This window comes from Geotrypetes seraphini, chromosome 5 (assembly GCF_902459505.1).
Source record: "Geotrypetes seraphini chromosome 5, aGeoSer1.1, whole genome shotgun sequence".
NCBI classification, from domain to species: domain Eukaryota; kingdom Metazoa; phylum Chordata; class Amphibia; order Gymnophiona; family Dermophiidae; genus Geotrypetes; species Geotrypetes seraphini.
In genome coordinates this window covers 81,616,884-81,641,057 of record NC_047088.1, presented here as the reverse complement: position 1 = coordinate 81,641,057, position 24,174 = coordinate 81,616,884, and the positions used below count along the sequence as shown (strand labels likewise).

The 24,174-nt window shown below is 42.4% G+C and overlaps 1 protein-coding gene across 1 annotated transcript in view; it reads right to left on the bottom strand.

The window, feature by feature from the left end:
- Positions 1-1,551: 1,551 nt before the first annotated feature.
- LOC117360498 (zinc finger protein 568-like) overlaps positions 1,552-24,174 on the bottom strand; it is a 32,806-nt gene continuing 10,183 nt past the window's right edge. Inside the window, exons 3-5 of the mRNA XM_033944327.1 lie at positions 19,521-19,773; positions 11,447-11,509; positions 1,552-2,003 (exon numbers count right to left, since the gene is read on the bottom strand). Coding sequence (XP_033800218.1) covers positions 11,469-11,509; positions 19,521-19,773 — 294 coding nt within the window. The 3' untranslated portion in view covers positions 1,552-2,003; positions 11,447-11,468. The remainder of the gene's footprint in view (positions 2,004-11,446; positions 11,510-19,520; positions 19,774-24,174) is intronic.

The window sequence follows — 24,174 nt, the reverse complement described above, 5'->3', positions numbered from 1 at the left end:
GCCTTTGTTGGTGAGGAATTTTCAGTATTTCAGGGTATGGGCTAAGTAGTGCAGTAGAGATAGTTTAAATTCAAGTGGTGCCGCTTTCATGATTTCCGGGGGACATGAGTCCAGGAAGCAGTATGATTTGGAGTATTTGTTGTATAATTTGGTATAGTTATTCCAATCTATGTCTTGAAATGAATCCCAGAACATGTCTGCAGGGGTTTCATTTCCTTGTGTGTTAGCTATATGGTGTTCATTAGGTTCTTCTGTTGGGCAATTGTTTCTTAGTTTTTTAATTTTTGAGTCAAAGTGCAGGGCTAGGTCGTTCGCCGAGGGTAATTTAAAGTTGTGTGTGGGTAGAGTGTAGCGGGTGGTGTCAAATAGGTTAGTAACCAGATTGAACAGCTCTTTTGTATTAACTCCTCGTGAGCTGTTGCAGGATGAATTGATTTTGTTTGAGTAAAATGCTTTGCGTTTATCTTTTATTAGTTGTTTGTAGGTTTTTATATTGGCTCTCCAATTGTTACGGTCTGATTTTCTCCTGTTTTTTTCCATTTTCTTTCTAGATGTCTGGCTAACTGTTTCATTTTTAGGAGATCGATGTCGAACCATTTGTTATATTTATTTGCATTACTTTTACTGGTATGTTTAGGTGCAATGTTGTCTAAAATGCAGGTGCTGGTAGTGGTCCAGTGATCCCAAAAATCAGCTACTTCCTTTACCTCTGCTTGTAGTTTATATTGCGCCCAGTAGTTATCTGGGTTGATGTGGCCTTTTGTGAGATGTTCTTGGTTGGGTAATTTGTTTTTGTTGGAACCAGATTAGCTTGAAGTAGAACGTGAAGTGATTGGACCAGATGTCGTGGCACCAGGTGCCTCCTGGTAATGAGATGGTGGGGTCTGGGAGTTCCTTTGTGGACATGGCTACTACGTCTAGATGATGGCCTTTTTCGTGAGTTTGTGCGGAGGGAGGGAGGTTGTAGTTAAGTAGGGATAGGAAGTTTTTGAATTCTTTTGTGTCTGTGTTGTCCTCTTCATCGAGATGTAGGTTTATGTCTCCTGCGATAATATTGTAGGAGGAACTAAGAGAGTTGTGTAGGACGAATTCGCAAAAGTCCTCTTTGGCTTTTGACCAACTTTTCGGTGGGACGTAGAATAGTATGCATGAGAGGGAATCTTCTAAGTGGATGTTACTGATTTTACAGGCTAGGATTTCTAGTTGGTTGGATGTTTTGGAGTCCATAAGTTCGAACTCAAATCCTTCTTAGAGAAGAATTGCTAATCCTCCTCCTTTTTTTCCCTCACGGTTTAGTGTAAGGATTTTGAAATTGTCAGGAAGGAGATCGGTAATTATTGGGTCACCATTGCAATAGCCAAACTGTTTTAAATATTAAGGAAAAATTCTGGGATCAGTCTTGATAAATCTCTCCAACCGGACCAGAAAAATAAATCAAACACATATTGCTTCAAGAATATTTTTATTTAATAATATGAGAAGATTAGGTTTCCACTTGTCAAGCCTACTGCACCTTTTGTACTAGAATTAAAGAATCAAAAAATGAAGAAGCAATTTAAGGAATAATATATTTCAAAATTAATCAGTGTTTATAGCATACAGGAAATAAAAAAGGCCCTTTGGACCTATAATAAACAGCTGAAATGCTAGAAAGTCACAGTATTAAAAACCAGACACCACGGATAAAAACATGTATTGAAAAACAATATGTGATAAAGTGTCAAAGCCATGGAAAGCTCATAGAAACTTCCTAGACAAGTCTGTAGCTGAAGTCATCAATATTAGCAGCTCAAATATCCCTGTAAGCAAAAGAGTGGGCAGATGGTCCACTTTACCTGAGTACTCTATGACCCACTAATTAATGCATCTGAAGTATACCACAGGCTGTATTTTCTTAAGCACTGAATATACTGTAGCTGGTTAGGATGTAACCAAAAACAATGCTTCCTGGTATCTTGTATTTGATGAGTTCCCAACAAGTTTATGTGGTGTCCGTCATTCAACTGCAATCAAAACAAAAACACAAACCAGTTTATTTAGATCATTAATGAAGAATTATCTGTTTTAATAATAATGTTATGAATTTTCAAGTCATTAACTTGTACAATAAAAAGCAGCTTGTATTCTGAACACATTTCATGGCATCTCTATTGATGGAACTAGTCTAAACAAAAGGTACCGTATAGCCAGAGAATTTTAGAATATGAAGTTAAAAAAATGAAATGTCCAAAAGAAGATTATGCAAGACAATGCAAACAGAATTTATTATAAAATCTCCGTTGAGCTATTTTTCAAAAGCACTTACACAATGGACAGATGTTGACAATTTCATAAGTGCTTTTGTTTCAAGTTTCCTGTCATTGGAAATGTTAAAAGTTATGGGGATAATTGTGTAAGAATTTGCCTAGTTTAAGGTGTTGAGAAAGCTTGTAAAGGGTGGTATTCTAGTCAATTATGTGCATAAATGGGTATTTTACAAAAAACAAGAAAGGATGTTAATATAATATCTTCAACAAAATACATCCAATATTCCACCCAGCAGTACATATAACAGAACATTCTGACCTCAATAATATTCAAAATGGAGAAAAGACTTCAGTGTCTAGTAGGGGTGACTTAAAATATCACTCCCAATTAGACAATAGTTAATATTCAAACATTAAGGCAGGAAGACACATCCTCGGTCAAAAACTCCAAAGACAAGTGGAAAAAAATACTTTTCTCATTTCACTTATTGTATAAATATGTCAAATCTTCACACTTATCTGATCTGAAAGTAGTCTTCGTAGTACTGGGCTTCAGGAGCAGGAAAAACCCGCAAAGTAGAGCATAAGCAAAGTGCAAAATGGCTATTCAATCTCCACCGCCTGCACAATGTCACCACAATTTCCAACAGGGCTCCCTGTTTTGCAAAAAGCTTCATTAGGGAATTGAGCATAAATTTTCCAGCTTTGGGGACATCAATGCCCTTACTAAGCACTGGCGCTATACTACGGGACTCAAAGGGCAAAATCATCCCCCAACAGTCCCAACAGTCATTTGGCAGCATTAATAATGTGGTAAGAGGCTGAACCTGAGGTCCCTGTCTTCCCAGCAGAACATGCAGTGCAAGGGTGCTCTTCCGGTGCCCATCCTGCACAAACTTCATATGAATTCATGTTATTAGAATCTGAGGACTCCATCTCTGGTGGGTAGAATCAAAAATGAGGCTTTTTGAAAAAATCTGAGAACTTGAAATTCAAATTGGGAAAAATCCAAGATGGTCACTGCCAGGATTTCCCAAACGGCTATATCTCCACCGGAGGCCCACAAAAACCAGCAATTTTTTTATTTTTGGGGTGGCAGAACAAAGCTATAAGAAGTTATCACCAGAAAAACAGCAAATTCAGATCTTTTCCCCACCCCCAAACTGCCCTGTGGGCTGTAACAGCCTGCCAGAGTAGCTGGAAGTAGGAGAGGACCTCTGACACCAATAAAACTGCCTCTTCTGACACTTCAGCTGCCAGTTGGGCCACGGCCAAACTGAGTCTCAAACCCAGAATCCAAACGCCACAAAGAGGGGGGAGGAAAATGCTGCCAACACTATGTGCAAGCACTCCTGATCAAGTCAAGGAGTGAGCAAACAGAAGGGGAAACCACTGAGCTCCACTGTTCAAGCAGGCTGGCTGAGCAGGTCCTCGCAGGATCCATCTGTCAGCTGCAGACCGAAGTCTGCTCCTCTCACACAGGCTAGGCAGTCACTGGAGCTGAACAGGAACACAAATTCCATGAAAAAACGCAAAAAAATACTTGGGAAAAAAAAAAGACCAAGCAGATCAAAGTTACTCCTTCAGATTCGCTTCCAGAAAAAATAACTGACTTGGGGCCGCAGTGAAGCAAGGAGAAGGAGAAGGTGCTGAAAACAGTGATCAGTATCTCCTGCAACACACTTGCGGGAGCTGGAGCAAGACCCTTGGTTCAGCATACCATCTCTATTGCACTGGAATCTATAATATAATATCAATTAACAGAAAAGTAAGCACCATGCTTTGATGTCATCATACTTTGCAGGTTGATAGGCACATGGGCAAAATGAATTTGTACATGCATAAATTATATAGAGTACTATTATTTACATTTGTTCCACATTTCTTTAAAATTTACTATCCCACCCAATGGAAAACCTTCTGGGCTGTTTAAGTTACATCACTAACTGGATTGCTAATCTCGATTTTAAACCTTAAGACTTCCAAAACTTACAGGTAAGTGTTTTTCAAATAAATGTTCCTCCGTTTTATTTTAAAATGTTCAATAAAGATCTCTCTTTAACTAAGTGTTTCCTTTTCTTTTATAGTGTCAGATTAATTTCAGTTTCAGGGAAGTTCAGGTAAATATTTGGTAAAGCTGCAGCCTCAACACTCTGAGGTTATAGGTTCAAACCCTTGCTGCTCCTTGTGACCCACAAGTTGAGAGAGGATGGGCAAGCAAGGGGGGGAGGGGTTGGTTTTTGCCATGGGCAGGAGGAAAGCATCATTTGGGGGGGAGGGGGCTTCAGAATTAAAAGAGGAAAAACCCCTACTTACATGGGCCCTGCATAAGTGGTTGATAAGCTTTTGAGCTGTCTTAAATTCATCCACTTATCTTATGTGAGCCCTGGCTGAATATCGCCAACACCCGCATAAGCTATATTATTGAGGATCACACAATGAGATTTCTATGATAGTGTGGTGTGTTGGGTTGGTGCCCTCACATGGATTATAATATTGAACGATTTATCGTTTGATTTGATTTCACAATCCACACTGAGATCCTCATATCACATTAATAATTATTAATCTTAGTTATCTTGGTTTTTCGCTAGCTCCGACGCTGCTCCCCACACTCTATCTCTCAGTGACACTACTGGGACTTTTTTCCATATATTAGAACAAATATCTAACATATATATTCCTTTTCCACACTGAACTGAGAAATAAAATACAAAATTCTAAAACCCAAACTGCAAACACTAACAAAAAAGAAAATATTCCTGCTAAACCTTCGACCAGACCTAAACAATGAACACCAGGGTACGACCATGGATTCATTTGCTGGTTCTAAAGTAAAGAAAATGATCAGGTAAGACATAGGTTTCTTAGCACCAGCAGCAGATGAATCCAGAGACTAGTGGAATGTAGTAAAGCATTCCTTATGTTGGGAGGGCCCCAAAAGCACCCCCAAAGACTCCCCCAAAATGGCTTTTGCCCGTGCTGCCATGTCTAACTGATAATGTTTGGAGAATGTGAGATGGGAAAACCAAGTGGCAGCACGACAAATTTCTTCCAGAGAATAAAACAGTGACTCCTCGCACAATGTCATCACCACTCTGGTAGAATGAGCAGTAAATGTTGCCGGAAGCAAATGACCCAACAAAATGTATACAGAAACGGTAGCTTCTCTAATTCACCATACCAGGTACTGCGTTGCTGTTGGCTTAGGGGCTGTGGCCCCCTTTGTTACTACTTGAGAACATGACAAAAAGGTGATCAGATATCCAAAATTCATTGGTAACTTGCAAGTATTGAAGCAGAAATTGTCAAATGTCTAGCAGCTTCAAAGAGTGTAATTGTTGTCCATAATCCTCCTCCTTGAAGGAGGGCAAAAAAAGAGTTTGATTGACATGAAACTCTTCGATTTAAATTTTTATTATTCATTTTCATATATCAACAAGTGTAACATAGAAATTTTAAAAGATCACATAAAACAAACACTTGAATTCCTTTCATGTATCACTGTAAATACATGAAACTCTTGACACCATCTTAGGTAGGAAGGAATCAACCATGCAAATTATCACTCCATCTGCAGAAAAATGGAGAAATGGGTCCCTCCCTACAGGACAACACTTGCAACTCCAGGACCCTTCGAGCTGAGGAGATCACCACAAGAACACCGCCTTGATTGTGAGATCCTTAAGAGTATCCTTCTTCAGTGGTTCAAATGGAGCCCGCTGCAAAGGACAAACCTTCCTTAAAAGGAGGCTTAATACGATTAGCTCCCCTAAAAAAAACCCATACTACACATAGCTGCGAAGCAAAGGAAGTATGCGATATCCAACTTCTATAATATGCTATAGCTGCTAACTGCACCTGAAGGGAATTGCATAATAGACCTTTAGACAGACCTTCCTGCAGAAACGCCAGAATTTGTGGAAGAGATGACTGAAACAGCGAGATGGAATGCTATGTGCACCAAGAGTCGAACTCTCCATACCTTAGTGTAAACCGTGGACGTAGAAAGCTTCTTTGCTTTCAAAGGGTGGTTATAACCTTGTCCAAGTAGCCCTTACATCTGAGCTTGGATCTTTCAATGGCCAGGCTGTAAGACTAAAGTGGGAGGGATCCTCCATCCTGAGTGGCCTTTGAGAGAGAAGGTCCTGCATCATTGGCAACCTTACTAGCTCACCAGCTAACAGCCGGATAAGGTCTGCATACCAAGGATGACAAGGCCAATCTGGAGCCACCAGAATCACTAGACCTGTGTGCTGGTACTTTTGACGTAACACACTGCCAATCACTGGCCATGGTGGAAAAATGTACAGAATCGGAACTTGCGGCCATGGCTGCAGGAGAACGTCTATTCCCTACGATGCCCCGTCTCTGTGTCTGCTGAAGAATCGGGGCACTTGGGCATTCCTGCCAGTGACCATGAGGTCCATAAGAAGCATTCCTCACGTCTGGACAATCACTTTGAACGCTGTTTCCAACAACTTCCACTCTACAGATTCAGACTGAAAAAAATCCACCTGTACCTTCAGCTTTCCCACAATGTGTGCTGAAGATATCATCTACAGGTGTTTCTCTGACCAATTCAATATCCGGTGAAATTCCATAGCCAGAGGATTGCTGCATGTTGCCCCCTGCCTTTTGATTTTTGATAATGTAACGGCGGTGGCGTATAAGATGTGAATCACTTTGCCCATTAGCAGACGAAACGCCACTAGCGCTGAGGACAGCCATCAGCTCCAGGCAACTGATAGACCATTGGGCCTCTTTTCCCACGCCCACAGCTCCTTATGTGTCTTCAGGGGGTAGAGAGAATGCAGCCAGCAATAGATAAAGTCCTCGAGATTGGCACAGATGCCAAACAGCCTGCGCTCTAGCTCCGGTAACAACCAGGAGCGAGTTTATTACCAGGGGGAACAGGCCCTGAGCCACCAAAATTATTAGTGCAGGCTGGCTAGGTAGGTGCCCTAAAAAAGGGTTGCTCTCCCAACTACAGACCTCTGACAGTGAGAATCTGTGTCTTCACCCAGGCAGAGCTTCCCCAGGTAATCTGGGGACCTCTGTAGCACCAAGAAGCCTCTAAAAATGAGACGAAAAGCCTGAAAATAACAAACCAAGCAGAGCAGAAAGACACCTTCACCTCATGTGTAGAAGGAGAAACTCAGGAGCAGAGCACAGTGCAGACATAGGAGAGGTGGAGCCAAAAAATGTAGATGATGCCTTCTACTCAAACCCACAAAAAGTGAATAATCCAATGGTTCAAGACTCATATGCCTTTTGCCCTAGAACGATCTGTTGCAAATTCTCAGTAGGGATCAACTCTGTGAAGGACTTACAATCAAGAGAGGTTTGCTGCTTGCCGGGGGCCAAGATTCGGGATGTAACCGCTTGCCTGGACAGACTCATCAAGCCCCAGGACCATTTCCCTATGCTTCTCATCCACGTTGGAACAAATGACACTGCCAGGAACACCCAGGAGAGCGTACAAGAAGACTTTAGAGCCCTGGGTGAGAAGCTGAGGAGGATGGAAGCGCAGGTGGTTTTCTCCTCGATCCTCCCAGTGAGGGGCAAAGGTAGAGCCAGGGATGAGCGCATCCAGAGGGCTAATGACTGGCTGCGAGGATGGTGCAAGGAGATGAACTTCGGGTTTCTGCACCATGGAGAGGCGCTACAAGGACTACAAGGATCAGACGGGCTACACCTGACCAGAAGAGGGAAGAACGTCCTAGGACACCGACTAGCCCGCCTACTTCACAGGGCTTTAAACTAGGTAAGTTGGGGGAGGGTACAGGCTCAATCAACCCACCTGGCGAGCTAGGCTGCCAACACTCTTTGGAGACTGGGGTAAGTGGATACCGAAATTCTAGGTCCGGGACTGGGGCGAGTACACACATTTCCGAGTCTGGGGTGGGTACATGTTGTTATTCGGAGTCTAGGGAGGGTACACACCTTGCAAATTGTACCAAAAAAGTTCAAATAGCTCAAGTGGGAATTCCCCCACAGGGTACACACATTTCTGTGTCTGGGGTAGATGCTCACATTAAAACTAGCACTAAAAGCGAACATGCGACATGGAAAGCCATGTACGTCAACGCCCACAGTTTGGGCAACAAGATCCTAGAATTAGAGACTGAAATGAGGAACGCTGACCTGGATGTGGTGGTGATATCTGAGACCTGGCTCACTGACTCCCACGGATGGGACATGGTCATACCAGGCTACAATTTACTTCGCTGTGACATTAAAGTCACCAGAATTGCAGATGTCAGGTACACAGGGGAATCCCTTTGGGTAAATTTGGCCAGGGGGAAAGACAAATGCCTGTATCTAGGCGTAATATACAGACCCCCAAGACAACAGGAGGACCTGGATATGGAATTGATCGGAGACATAGAGAATATCACCTTGCGAGGGGATACAGTACTGTTAGGTGACTTCAATATGCCTGATGTGGATTGGAACACACTTTCCTCTGCATCCAGCAGCAGCAGGAGGCTATTGAACTCTATGAAGGGAGCAAGACTGAAACAACTGGTACTGGAGCCAACAAGGGAGCAGGCAATACTGGATCTGTTACTTACCAATGGCGAAAGTGTCACAGAGGTCTCAGTGGGCGAAGCGTTGGCCTCCAGTGACCATAATATGGTATGGTTCAATCTCAAAAAGGGGTTCGCCAAATCTAACACATTGACCAAGGTCCTAAGCTTCAAGGACGCCAACTTCGAGGGCATGGGGGAATTCATCCATCAAGCGCTACAAAACCAAGCGGTAACAGATAACGTAGAAGAAATGTGGTCAGCTCTGAAAGATACCATACAGGAGGCAACCAACCGATATATAAAATCAGTAAGTAAACGGCGAAGGAACAATAGGCCACAGTGGTTCTCTGCGGAGATCTCGGGCCTCATAAAAGAGAAGAAAAGAGCGTTCATTTATTACAAACAATCAGGGAATCAGGACTCGAGAGAAGACTACCTGGCCAAGGCAAGAGCCGTCAAAACAGCAGTTAGAGAGGCCAAATTCCAAAACGAGGAGACGTTAGCGAAGAACATCAAGAAGGGCGATAAATCCTTTTACAGGTATATTAGCGACAGAAACAGAAACACAGGCGGGATAGTACGCCTCAGGAAACCAGACGGGAACTATATAGAAGCGGACTCGGAAAAGGCTGTACTTTTAAACAAATACTTCTGTTCGGTCTTCACCCGCGAGGAGCCGGGATCTGGCCCTCTGCTACAGACAAGGGATAGTCCAGTAGACCCATTTAGTAGCTTCGAGTTTACGCCAGGCAGTGTCTACTGTGAGCTGTCTAAACTCAAGGTTAACAAAGCGATGGGGCCAGACAACTTACACCCCAGGGTGCTAAGGGAGTTAAGTGATGTCTTGGCGGAACCACTGTCCGCGCTTTTCAATCTCTCCCTTAGTACGGGTATAGTCCCGTTGGACTGGAAAACGGCTAACGTCATCCCACTCCACAAAAAAGGTTGCAGAATGGAGGCTGCAAACTATAGACCGGTGAGTCTCACATCAATAGTGAGCAAGCTGATGGAAACTCTAATCAAACGTCAATTGGATACGATCCTGGACGAGGAGAATCTACGGGATCCCCGTCAACATGGATTTACTATGGGGAGATCCTGCCAATCCAACCTGATCAGCTTCTTTGACTGGGTGACGAGGAAGCTGGATGTTGGGGAGCCCCTGGACATTGTGTACTTAGACTTCAGCAAAGCTTTCGATAGCGTACCACATCGCAGGCTGTTGAGCAAAATGAGTTCTATAGGATTGGGTGACACTTTGACAAAATGGGTTGAGAACTGGCTTGGAGGCAGGCGTCAGCGGGTGGTGGTGAATGGCACCCCCTCTGAAATGACGGAGGTGATCAGTGGAGTGCCGCAGGGCTCGGTCTTGGGCCCGATCCTGTTCAATATCTTTATAAGAGACTTGGCAGAAGGGCTTCGAGGTAAAATAACGTTATTCGCAGATGACGCCAAACTATGCAATGTAGTAGAAAGGAGTGCAACGGTCAAAAACTCAATGTCCGACAATATGAAGCACGACCTACTCCTATTGGAGCGCTGGTCTAGGATCTGGCAACTAGGTTTCAATGCCAAAAAATGCAAAGTCATGCACCTTGGCAGCCAAAATCCATGCAAAACTTACACCCTTAATGGCGAGATCCTAGCAAGGACTGTAGCAGAACGGGACTTAGGGGTGATCATCAGTGAAGATATGAAGACTGCCAATCAAGTGGAACAGGCTTCATCTAAGGCTAGACAAATCATAGGGTGTATACGTAGGGGTTTCGTCAATCATAAGCCTGAAGTCATTATGCCATTGTATAGATCCATGGTGAGACCCCATCTGGAATACTGTGTACAATTCTGGAGGCCTCATTACCGCAAAGATGTGCTGAGACTGGAGTCGGTCCAGCGAATGGCCACCCGGATGGTCTCAGGACTCAAGGACCTCCCGTACGAGGAACGGCTGGATAGGTTGCGGCTATACTCTCTCGAGGAACGCAGAGAGAGGGGAGACATGATCGAGACGTTCAAATATCTCACGGGCCGTATCGAGGTGGAAGAAGATATCTTCTTTTTCAAAGGTCCCACGGCTACAAGAGGGCATCCATGGAAACTCAGGGGAGGTAAGCTGCATGGTGACACCAGAAAGTACTTTTTCACCGAGAGAGTGGTGGATCGCTGGAATGGCCTTCCACTTCAGGTGACTGAGGCCAGCAGCGTGCCCGATTTTAAGACAAAATGGGATCGACATGTGGGTTCTCTTCACAGAGAAAGGTAGGGGAGGGTCATTGAGGTGGGCAGACTGGATGGGCCGTGGCCCTTATCTGCCGTCTATTTCTATGTTTCTATGAACTATGTTGAATACCCTCTTGTGATCTTTTTGTTAGTACCCTCATGCCACAGTCTAGATAGCTATTGAAGCATTTATATGTCGTTGCTTGCAATACATGTCGGTTCCTTTTTCCTACTTTCTGGATGCCCCCTTTTGAATGCAAATTCCCTGAAGTGCATTCTATAACCTTGAAGTCTAATAATGGTTTTGTGCAGTGGGAAGACAATTTTTTGTCACTTGTTTCCACATCTCATTTAACAGTGTAGTCCCAGTTCTAAGATCATCTTTAAAACCAGAAAGCTAGAGCATGAACAAAAAAACAAAAAAAAACAAAACAAACAACTTACTGTGTAATCCTTCTTTGAAATTTTAGGCCACACCTCTTTGTGTAGGAATTGTTGTAGTCATACCTGAAAAGACAACAAATTTCACGATAATGTGGTTGAATCAAATATTATTGAAAGGTTTAAAACCAAACCAAAAAGACAATTTATTTTTTGATCAACAGCGAAAGCAGTATTAAGGGAGACACTTGCTAAAAAAGAAATATAAATCCACAGGATTGATGTTCAGCGCTATTTTCAATTAAACAATACTGACCAGCGCAGGTGCAGATATTTAGTGACACTTAACCAGCTCTGAATGCTGTGGCACTATCTAGTTGGTCTGAGGACACTATAGGAGCAGACACATAAGTTACCCAGGCACCGACAATATTCAATGCCCCATAACTGGACAAGGAAGAGCATGTAAAAATCAGTCTTAACTATGCCCAGACCTGGATAACTTCCAGTGACTGTGAAAAGTTCCAGTTATTCAGTGTCACTAGATTTGGCTTGGAGCAGGCTTAAAATGTCAACAACCTCAGTCTAAGTATTATTTCTGCAGGAATTGTACATTATAAAGACGTATAGGCACTATTGTGCCTTTACATACAGTTATCTTCTATGCATGTACTCACCTTTTTAAGGCTGCACTTAATCATGGTTAATAAAATGTACTGCACAGTCTTCCCCTAGCATTTCCCTCCCTTCTCTCTCCCTTTCTGCCCTGCCTGCAGTTGGACAGCTCTCCTTCTCTCAATACCAGAGATGCCAAATTTCAGCCCTATTTTTCACTCTTCAGCACCAGTGCACTGAACTTGATCACTGCTTTCATGAGGGAAGCCTTAGAAAAGCAAGAAGAAATCTGAGCACACCTTCCTGCCTACTGCATCTTCCTGCATTGTCCCTCTTTCCTTTACTGCAAGTACCTGTGATGTGAAACCGATGTACATATTTTTAACTACTGGGTGGAAGACAATGTTCAGCTATAAAAAAATGTACCCAAATTGCTCCTCACTTTGTCTATATTCTTTCAGAGTCTCCAAAGAAAACCCAGTATCATTTAATGTTGCCTTGACTCATTTGCAAAGCAATACTACACTTAAATCATTCTAGATTATCCTGGATATGCCCTCTGAAAAATCTCACTCTGGCCCTCAGTCTCAATCCTTTGCATGGTAAATGAAAGGGAAAGGGATTAGGACTTGTATATTGCCTTTTTGTAGTTATACAACCACACTCAAAGCGGTTTACATACAGGTACTTCAAGCATTTTTCCCTATCTGTCCTGATGGACTCACATCTGGGGCAGTGGAAGATTAAGTGACTTGCCCAGGGTCACAGCAACATGGGGTTTGAACCCATAATGTCAGAGTGCTGAGGCTGTAGCTCTAACCACTGCACCACCCTTGGCATCTTTGCAATTCCCTCCTCTCTCCCTATTTGTACTCCTATGGAAACAGGAAGTTGCATCAGAAGGAACAGGACTGGTCAGAGGGAAAGACGCAGAGTAGCATGCAGGCTGCATATGAGTATCACTGCTGCTGCCGTGAACCGAGAGAAGACCAGAGTTAAAGTATACCTGTGGGAGAGAGATACTGGACCATGCAAATATTGTGCCTTGGGGGGGAGGGGGGAGTCAGGAGTAGATTGGGAGAATGTTAGTAATGTAGGGGGAAGTTTTAGGGACCAGTCTCATGATAAGAGCTCTGACATTTTGCAGCTGTTATTGCGAGACTGGTCTTGCGGCAGCAGGAGATTATATCTTATTAACACATCTCCTGGAGGGGGAGGCTACATCCCTCCCCTTTAGAATCACTGAGCTCTGGAACAACCTCACCTCCCCACTCTGAATCTCAAGCTCCCTCCAAATTTTCCGTAAACATCTGAAAACTTGGCTATTCTCAAAAATGTAACACTTCCTTCTTCTCCGGCATCTTACACCCATCTAACCTTCTTTACACTTTAATCCTTTAACCCTCCATTGGAGTTCCTTTCCATCACAACTTCTGTAAACCGTGCCGAGCTCTACGATTGTGGAGATGGTGCGGTATATAAACCTAAGATTTAGTTTAGTTTAGCAGATCTCTGCTTCCCAGTTCGAGTGCAGAAGATGATTTAGCAGTCTGGATTAGAGAGATGGAGGCTGTTTGTATTTTCTCCAGTGGATAGCTGAGGTTTTTTTGTTCTTGCTGCTTATTCGTAATGGGTCTCCAAGGCAGTTTTATCAAGTTTCACTGCTATATCTTCTTTTGGGACAACAGGGACACAAAGGCACACTACTAAAGGTAGGACTGGTCACAGCGGACCAAGTTCTTTTTGGGAACCACTAGTGTACCCCCAAGAAGGTGCTGATGCCACCTCTGCACATCAAACTGGGTCTAATGAAACAATTTGTCAGAGCTCTAGCTAATGTTTATGTTTATTATAATATTTGATATACCGCTATAGCATATCACAGATCTAAGTGGCTACAATAAAATACAGGTACATTTTCTATACTTTTTAGGCATGAGTAATTAGGAAATTACATTTACTGCCCAGGAACAAAAATCGTGTTACATAGTGTTAATCAAGTTTTCATAATATAGCTAAGGAGTTAGAAGCCTTCAAATACCTTCAAGACATCTTCCCTAATCTGTCTGAGGCAAAAGGTGAAATCTGGTGTTTTCATTGGACCACAGGTAAAGATGATCCTGGAGTGTAAGGAATTTTCCAAGAAGCTAACGAGGAAGAAAAAAGTGGTTTGGAACAGCTTTGTCGCCGTTGTTCAGGGCTTCCTGAGCAATCACAAGGCAAAAAACTACGCGGAGCTGGTTGAAGAATTACCGTAAAATGGGCTGTAAGATGTCTCTCAAAGTCCACGCCCTTAATGCTCATCTTGAGAGTAGCAAGGTGAGCGCTTCCACCAGGATATACTGGACTTTGAACACCGCTAACAAGGTCAATATAATGAGAACATGATGGGAGACTACATCTGGGGGCCGATTCATGAATGACTTACAATATAATCGCAAATCTCAAAACCTACTCATTTCCAAGTCTTCTGTGGTCATCTTTGTATAACTTCAATATAATAATAATAATAATAATAATAACTTTATTCTTATATACCGCCAACAATCTTGCGACTTCTAGGCGGTTCACAACGAAGAGAAACTGTACAGACAGCGACTTACAGAGTATAGCTGAGAACATCTGATAGTAACAACAGAGATAATAATAGCAACAGTTTATATACTGCAGGACCGTGAAGTTCCGTGCGATTTACAATGAATTAGAGAAATTCCATAAATTGAATGGAGCAATCATAGTTAGAGATCAGAGGTTAACAGTTTACAAGATCAGATCTGGGTGGGATTACGAAGGGGGCTATTGTCCTGAATCGTTACCTAGGTATTTCGAGAACAGGAATGTTTTTAGGTGTTTTCTAAATTCACCATAGTTGTTTGTGTGTGTAATTAGTTTTTCTAAGTCTTTGCCCCATAAGGCTGCTTGATACGATAGAAGTTGTTGATGGTATCTCTTATATTTGCATCCTCTAGCCGGTGGGGAAACGAATTTCAGGTGTGTTCTTCTCTCATGTCTGTTGGTTGAGAATGAGAAGAGGTCTGTTATGTATTTAGGGGCTAGGCCAGATAATACCTTGAAGCAGAGACATCACAGCTTGAACTTCGTACGTGCCTCCATTGGCAGCCAGTGCAGGAGTCGGTAGGAAGGGGTCATGTGATCGGACTTCTGCAGCCCGAAAATTAATCTGACTGCTGCATTTTGTATCAGTTGAAGTCTCTGCATTTGCTTCCGGGGGATGGCCAGGTGGGTAATGTTGCAATAGTCAAGGTGGCTTAGTATTAGGGATTGTACTAGAATTCTGAATGCTGAGGTGTCGAAGTATGCTCTAATGGACCTAAGTTTCCAGAGAGTAAAAAACCCTTTTCTGACTAGGGAGTCCACATGGTCTTTCATAGTTAGACCTTGGTCCAGTAATACCCCCAGAACCTTCATTGTTGGTTGAATGGGGTAGTTAAGATTGTTAATGTGTATTGATTTTGTCGTGATATGTGGGTGTGGCGAGGCTATAAAGAATTTAGTTTTATCTGAATTGAGCTTCAGTCTGAATTCTGTGGTCCATTGTTCCATCAGGTTTAGCGCTTCTGTTGCTGTGGGGGTGATTTCAGAGGGAGACGTGATGAACGGGATAATGATTGTAAAGTCATCCGCATAACTGAATACTTTTATACCCCGCCGGGCCAGCTGCATGCCGTGAAGATGTATAGACGTTGAAGAGTAGTGGGGATAGTGGGGACCCCTGTGGAACGCCTGATGGGTTTCTCCATGTTTTAGAGAGGTTGCAGTTGAAGCGTACTTGATATGTGCGGGTTGTGAGGAATCCTCGGAACCAGTCGAGTACCTCGCCTCCGATGCCGATTGCGTCTAAACATTGTAGCAATTTTTCGTGATCCACCAAGTCGAAGGCCGAGCTCATGTCGAAGTGCATGATTAAGGCGTTATGGCCCTTGCTGAATAAGTTGCGTAAGTATTCAAGGGTAGCTGCAATCACCGTCTCAGTGCTAAACAGAGGTCTGAAGCCAGACTGGGTTTCATGTAGTAGCAAGAACTGATCAAGGTAGTCCATCAATTGGGTGTGTACTAAGCCTTCCATTATTTTTACGAAGAGTGGAATGGATGCTACCGGTCTATAGTTAGTTACTGATGTTAGGGATTGTTTACGATTTTTTGGAATTGGGGTGATTATAATGTGACCGTTGTTCGTTAGGAATTTTCCATTTTTCAGCATATTGGTCATATGACTCCACAGTGTTATTTTAAAGTCTAATGGGGATGCTTTCATAATGTTGGGGGGACAGGGATCTAGGATGCAGTTTGATTTAGTATATTTGTTATAGAGTTTTATGAAGTTATTCCATTCTAGATCCTGAAAGGAGTTCCAAAGCATATCCACTGGTATTTCATTATCATTTATGTTGGCTATTTGATGTTCATGTGTGTTTGTTGGGCACTTGTTCCTTAGGTTCACAATTTTTGAGTCAAAGTGTTGTGCTAGATCGTCTGCTGATGGAAGTTTTGTGTCGTGCATGGAGTGATTGTGACGTGTGGTATCAAATAAATTTTTAACCAGGTTGAACAGTTCTTTAGTGTTGATTCCTATTGAACTCATATTGGGTGTAAGTATTTTGGATGAGTAGAATGTTTTTCGTTTTTCTTTTATCAGTTGTTTGTAGTCCTTTATGTTTGATCTCCAGTGGTTCCGGTCTGATATTTCTCCTGTTTTATTCCAGATCCTTTCTAGTCGTCTTGCTGATTGTTTCATTTTTAATAGTTCAGAATCGAACCATTTGTTGTATTTATTTGAGTGGTTTGTTCTGTTTCGTTTAGGGGCTATTTTATCTAGGATGGATGTGCTTGTTTTCGTCCACTGTTTCCAGAACTCATCCCCTTCATTTATCTCCTCGCGCGATTCGTAGTGTGCCCAGTATTCCTCTGGGTTGATGTGGCCCCTGGTGAGATGTTCTTTTTTTATCTTTGGGTGAGTTCTTTCTTTTGGTTGATTCCAGATTATGTTAAAGTAGTAGGTGAAATGATCGGACCAGATGTCGTGGTACCAGATACCGTCGGATAAAGAAATATTGGGATTTAGGATTTCTTTTGAGGACATAGCTACCAAGTCTAACTGATGGCCTTTTTCATGAGTTTGTGTGGGTGAAGGGAGATTGTAGTTGAGTGAGGATAGGAAGTTTTTAAGATCTTTTGTGTCAGGATTGTCCTCGTTCTCTAAATGTAGGTTTACGTCTCCTGCTATAATGTTGTAAGACGGAGTGATTGAGTTATGTAGAATGAATTCGTAGAAGTCCTCTCTGGCCTTTGACCAGCTTTTTGGCGGGACATAGAATAGAATGCAGGAGAGGTACTCTTCTAGATCCTTGTTACTGATTTTGCATGCTAGTGTTTCTAATTGGTTGGTTATCTTGGAATCTACTAATTCAAGTTCGAGATCTTCCTTAAGGATGACTGCCAGTCCTCCCCCTCTTCTGTCTTCACAGTTTAACATGTGGATTTTGTAGTTATCTGGTATTAGGTCGTTTAGTATTGGATCCTCTTCGGACAGTAGCCATGTCTCCGTTAGAAAGAGGTAGGCTAACTTCTTGTTGATGATCCAATCTTTGATTAAGAAAGCTTTGTTCCTTACTGATCTAGTGTTGAGGTAGGCGCAGGGAACAGAGGTAGTTGTGATGGATGTGGTGGGTGTAGTGATTTTGATGGGTTTTATTTCCCTTGTTCTTTTTTTGAGGGTACGGTGAGGTCTACTGTTAGGTGTGATTATTTTAATATGATTTACTCTTTCTTCCTGTTGGTTAATTGGAAGCCTGATGGATGTGTTGGGGTAGTGAACGGAGTGAAGTTTTGGATAGAGTGAGATAAGTACATGTTGTTATTGATACGTTGCTTTTTATGACTTTATAAGAATGAAAAGATGAAAATTCAGCATTTACAATTTACCTATTTAAAAAATGAAAACTTTGACTTATCTGGTTATAAAAGCAAAGTTTTATGGAAATAACAGACATTTTCTATACTTTTTAGGCATGAGTAATTAGGAAATTACATTTACTTCCTAGGAACAAAAATCATGTTACATAGTGTTAATCAAGTTTTCATAATATAGCTTCTTTGCTTCTGTTACTGCCAGCTTACTATATGTTGTGTTATTTCTCTTCTCCAGCTAATATAATAATCTTGTTCCCGATGTTTCCTCCAATTTCTCTCTAGCCAAGCACTGGGTTTGTTCTAGATGACTCTTCTTGAAATTGACTACCCAACCCAGACCGTGGAGATTTACAAATTGCCGCACTGTTTGCTCTCCCTCCAGCCTTGACGAGGCTCTGACCAATCAATCGTCCAAATATGGGTGTACCTTTATCCCCATCCTGCAGAGGTGAGTTGCGACCACCACCATCACCTTGGTGAAGGTACACGGAGCCGTTGCCAACATGAACTAGTAATGCCTTTGTAGGATGTGGAATCTTAGGTATTTCCTGTGTTCTGGGAAAATGGGAATAAGAAGATATGCCTCCATCAGAGTTCTCATAGTGCCACAGCTGGTGCCAATGACTGACCAGACTGTTTCTATGTGGAAGAGTAGTACTTTCAGCACCACATTTATGGACTTTAGGTCTGGAATCGGTCTGCTTCCATTAATTTGTTAATTTTGTTTTTGCCATTCAAATGCTGTAACATTGTTTTCTTTCAATAATACATCCCATGCAATTAACTATTTCAGCTTTCATACCAGAGCTCAAGAAGTACTTACTTTATTTCATATTATTTCCTTCTTTCTACAGCATACAAAATCACCTTAAATTAAAAATAACACTTAGGCAATACTCAAAGGCAGAAAATTATTTCATTTTTAGTGTTTTATCAGCCTTCTAGCAAGCTGAGTTTTCAGGATTAGCACACTGAATATGCAAAAGATAAATCTGCATATATTAGAGACATACTGTTTGCCAATCCATCTCTGTATACTTGTGAGGTAGGTGTGCCTCTAGGAGAGGGTTCAAAAATACTGACCTCCAGTATAATTTTTTTACCTTGTAGGTCAATAGCAGTTGACCTTTAAAAAGATTAAGCTATTTATTTAAAGTCATACACACATTCAGTGGCAGCAAAGATGTCACCACTGAACATATGTAGAACTGTAAATGGCTGCAATACAGCAATTAATCTTCAGAGGAAGTTTTTATCCCGATGATTGAAAGCACCAAATAATAAAGGCGAGTTAAGCTTCTGAAGCTTTTCCTTCTGCTTTTCATATGGTGGCAGAAATTATTTGCGACACTGTTTTAGTGAAGTATTTCTGTAGAATATAAAATTTTAAATGGATAGCATCCATTTAAAGATATACCTATTTGTGCATTTGGAGTTAAATGCACCGATTATCTAGTGGTTGACAACTTTTTATCTTGCTCCCAGCCCACCTGAAAGCCTACCTGGATTCTAAAATGGATAACTTTGGCCATTTAGTGATGTAAACATCCACATTTTTTATATAAATGCTTTAATCAGCAACTGTACATACCCAAGGAAATCAATGTGTCATAGTTTTCTTTCATTACGTTCCTGTAAAGTGCCTTCTGATGCTCTCCTAAAAGCTGCCACTCCTCTTCAGAGAAATAGATGGCAATATCATGGAACGTAAGGGGCATTAAAGAAATCAGGTTGTCATAAGTTTCCTTCATCACCTTCCTGTACAGGTCTTTCTGCCAGTCTTCTAAAAGCTGCCACTCTTCTTCAGAGAAAGTGACTGCAACATCGTGGAATGTAAGCAGCATCTGAAATAAGACAGTCTCATTAATTCTTCTGGTTTAAAACTGGCTCACTGATTTTGCAAGGCTGAGGTCAAGAGAAACCAGTTGTTCAAATCCTGCTTCTCCACCACTTGTGGCCTCGTGTTAGTCACTTCACCCACCATTTGTTCGATTACAAGTTAGATTGGAAATCCACTCAATCAAGTAAATAACTTGTGTACCTACTTGTAACTCATCTTAAGCTCCAATTTCTAAAAGGCAAGTAATTAAATCTGACGGATCGATATTCAAAGTAAGAGAAGTGTATCTGGTTAAATAGTGCTGGCTGGTTTGAGAGCAGATATTCAACAGCGCTTAGCCCGACAATGCTGCTGAATATCCACGCTGTCTGCTGTGGCACTCTCTCATTAGTACTGGGGCAGCATGAGCAGAGTTGGGGTCATTTTTTGCCATTGAGAATAATAAGAGGAAAGCAAATTCTTCTACTACCTCAACATGCAAGTGGTGTGCAATATCAAAGGTCCCATTATTGAAGTAATATGTATGATTCCTGGTTCATCCCATGACTATTTCATTTTCACATATTTGGTTCTCTGAGAATGGACAAATTAAAAAAGTAGATGACTTGTGATTAAGTACATTTATCTTATAAAGCTGTTTTACTACTTGGGATCTAGCTAGGTACTTGGGTCCTGGGTTGGCCATTGTTGGAAACAGGATCCTGAGCTTAATAGACCTTTAGTCTGTCCCAGTATGGCAATACTTAAGTTCTTAATCGTCTCTCATCCCATACTGTATACACCTAATATACTCTAGGCTTGTTAGTCAAACTTAATTTTTTCCCATTTATACTGTAAAATCCATGCTCCTTTCCTGAAAAAATATTGGGATTTATTTTTTCCATCGCTAGATGACTAATTTCTTATCCTCAAACTCTAGCCATTGAAAGATCTTTTTGCTATTTAAATTTTTTTTTATATGCAGTAATAAATCTGGCAGGTACACGTTATGAGACTATCTTTAGACAGGGAATGTACTATAAAACATGCAAGAGTTGGGATGTCGATGTTCTCTGTGGCAGGTGTGAAGTTTTGGAACGCATTGACCGGTGAATTGCATTTGTGTAGGCCTAGAGATGTTTTTAAAAAAATTATTGAAAACAATTGTTTGTGGATGCATTTATGTGAGAATGAGTAAGGTTCTTATGCAAAGAAGTCAGTTCAATGTTAGTAATTAATATGTTGTACTGTTTTTGTTTATTTTGTATGTCGACTGTAAAGTGCTTAGATTTTTAAGTGGTATATAAATTTTTAAAATAAATACATACATACATAACTGTACAGCCCACGAAGGTCTGAAAGATATTGCTTGTGTATTGTGTTTAGAATCAGGCCCTTAGTATACGAAAAAGTGGCTTAACGCAGGATGCAGCATTGTGTTAGTTTTGCCATTTGCACATGGTATACTAAGCACATGGTATTTAATTTTAATTTTTTTTTTTGAAGGGGGCATGTCAGAGGCAGAGAATGGGTATGGAAGTGCCAACATTATCATTCATAAAGTGGGAGCACTTAGCACCTCCTAAGTAGGTGATAAATGCTTCCACATTAATTATTTTAAATGGTTTTACACTAATGCTAATATTAGCGCACAGATATTCAAGAAATAGAAAAATGCCTTTTACATCCATGCTAGAAATGGGATTAGCATGTGGGAAAATTCCACATTAAGCTGCAATAAGCCCATTTACTAGGACAGCTTAGTAAAAGGGCCTTTTGAGAGGTAAATTTTCCAAAAGGCCAATTTATGAATCTATTAGGGTCAAGTATATATATTTTACTCAACATTTCACTGAACTCCTAAATTTAGGAACATAAAAAGTGGATATTTATTTAAAAAAAGCTCGATATACTGCCCAGCCTTCTCAAATCAGTGTGTGGTGCAGTGGTTAGAACTACAGCCTCAGTACCTTGAGGTTGTGGTTCAAATTCCATACTGCTCCTTGCGACCCAGGGCAAGTCATTTAATCCCCCATTGCCCCAGGTACATTAGACAGATTGTGAGCCCACCAGGACAGAGAGGGAAAAATGCTATAAGTGGTATATAAATACTAAAAATAAAAAAAATAAAATACTGTATAAATCAAACTTAAAAGAAAAGAACTCCGTTTATTGGACAGAAAAGACCTACTACTAATGTTCACTAACATACCTAACATAAGAAGAAAACGTACACAACTCATTCACTCCTAATAAATTTTGATAAATTGTTCTAAAATTATTCCCAACAGAAAAAGAGGAGTCTTCCTTTGCCCAGCACAGTGAGAAGCAAAACAAAAGAAAGGCAAAGCCAATGTCACAATACAACACAAGAGATTTTATTGAAAGTTCCTATGGAAAGTCCCTGGCATCTCGTTTCATTCCCTCCCTCATCTTCTTTCTCCCTTCAGTTGGGTGCAGTAAGTCTCTCCCCCTCTGCTCCCTTTCCTCCTTCTGTCACCCAAGGCCTGGCGTCATGAACTTCTTCAGGCAGCAGCATTCACAATTCACTGCTGTTGCCAGCTTCGGGCCTTCTTCTCTGTCAGGTCCTGCCTTCATGGAAACAGAAGTAGGCAGGACCCGGCAGAGAGGAAGGCCTGAAGCTGGCAACAGCAGTGAATTGTAAATGCTGTTGCTAGCCAAAGAAGTTCATGACATCAGGCCGAGCACCCGGGGCAGACTGCTACTCTCCCCCCCCCACGACCCTCCTATCTCTTCCTCCCTCCTATCACGAGACTCTAAACAGCACTTCTCTATTCTAATTAGGCTGCTTCAGGGCTTTCTACTGCCATGATTCCCTCTGGCACGTCACTGATGAGGGAAGGAGGTAAAGGAGGGTCGGATCGGGTTGGGAGGGCGCCCGGGATGATGATGAGGCTGCTGCTGCCAGCGAATCCAGCAAGGGTAAGGCCCCAAAGCACAATACTGGAGGGCCCCCCCTGACCATTTTGGGCCCTAGGCCTGTGCCTACTGGGCCTATCCTTTAATCCGACCCTGCTTCCCCCCCCCATATGCCCTGACATCTCTCTCTTCCACTCCATGGTATGGTATCTTCTTTCCCTCCCTCCCATGGTCTTTGCATCTCTTTCCTCCTTTTCCTGATCTTCCTTCTCCCTCCTTCTTTCTCTCTCCCCAATTGGGTACAGCAGCATTTCTCTTCCCCCTCCCCCCATTGGGTACAGCAGTATTATCAGCATTTCTCTTCCTCCCCCAATTGGGTACAGCAGAAGCAGCATTTCTCTTCACCCTCCCCCCTAATTGGGTGCAGCAGCATGACTCTTCCCCCCTCCCCCATTGGGTACAGCAGTATTATCAGCATTTCTCTTCACACTTCCCTCTAATTGGGTACAGCAGCTTTTCTCCTCCCATTCACCCCCCCCCCCCCCCCGTCTCACACACCCGGCAGATTCGCTACAGACAAAGGCAAGTTGCAAGTTTCCCTTCGTCGCTGACCTATCTCCCAAAGGTCAGCGACAGAGGGAAGCTTACAACTTGCTGCTCTTGCTTACTTCGGGCCTTTCTCATTGCCGGGTCCTGCCTTCGCAGAAACAGAAAGTAGGCAGGACCCGGCAGCGAGAAATGCCTGAAGTAAGCAAGAGCAAGTAAGCTTCCCTCCGTGGCTGGCCTATCTCCTGCATGCTCCGGGGCTCTAATGGTCCGTGCCGGCTTCTCTTCCCTACCCCCCCCCAACGTAACTTCCGGTTTTGGAGGGAAGCCGGGTTCGAGTTGCTTGCTGGGTTTTGTTTTAAGTCTGGCGGGAGTCTTTCGGCGGCTCTTCATGCTGCGCAAAAAGCAGTGACGGCAGCAGGATTCGGCAGATGACAGCTGGGCGGGCATCTAAATTTGCTGGGCGGAGCGCCCGGCTGAAAAGCGCTGAGGAGAACACTGTATTCTCTATATGTGGGTGACCTCCAAGCTAACCAGAATGGGACAGTGGGAGACTTGGCAATTTAGGAGAACAGATTTTGCAAAATGGAGTGGCCAAAATGGCCGTCACATCTGGAAAAAGTATCCAGACAGTAGTGAAAGGTGAAGGTATGAACCGAGGACCAAGTGGCAGCCTTGCAGATTTCCTCAATAGGAGTTGATCTGAGGAAAGCTACAGACGCCGCCATCACTCTGACTTTATGACCCGTGACTCGACCCTGCAGAGGGAGACCAACCTGAGCATAGCAGAAAGAGATATAAGCAACCAACCAGTTTGAGATGGTTCACTTAGAAACAGGATGCCCCAACCTATTTGGATCAAAAGATATGAAAAGTTGAGGCGCAGTCCGATGAGCTTGAGTGCATTGCAAGTAGAAAGCCAACACATGCTTACAGTCCAGAGTATGAAGCGCCACTTCTCTAGGATGAGAATGAGGCTTTGAAAAAAACACAGGAAGAA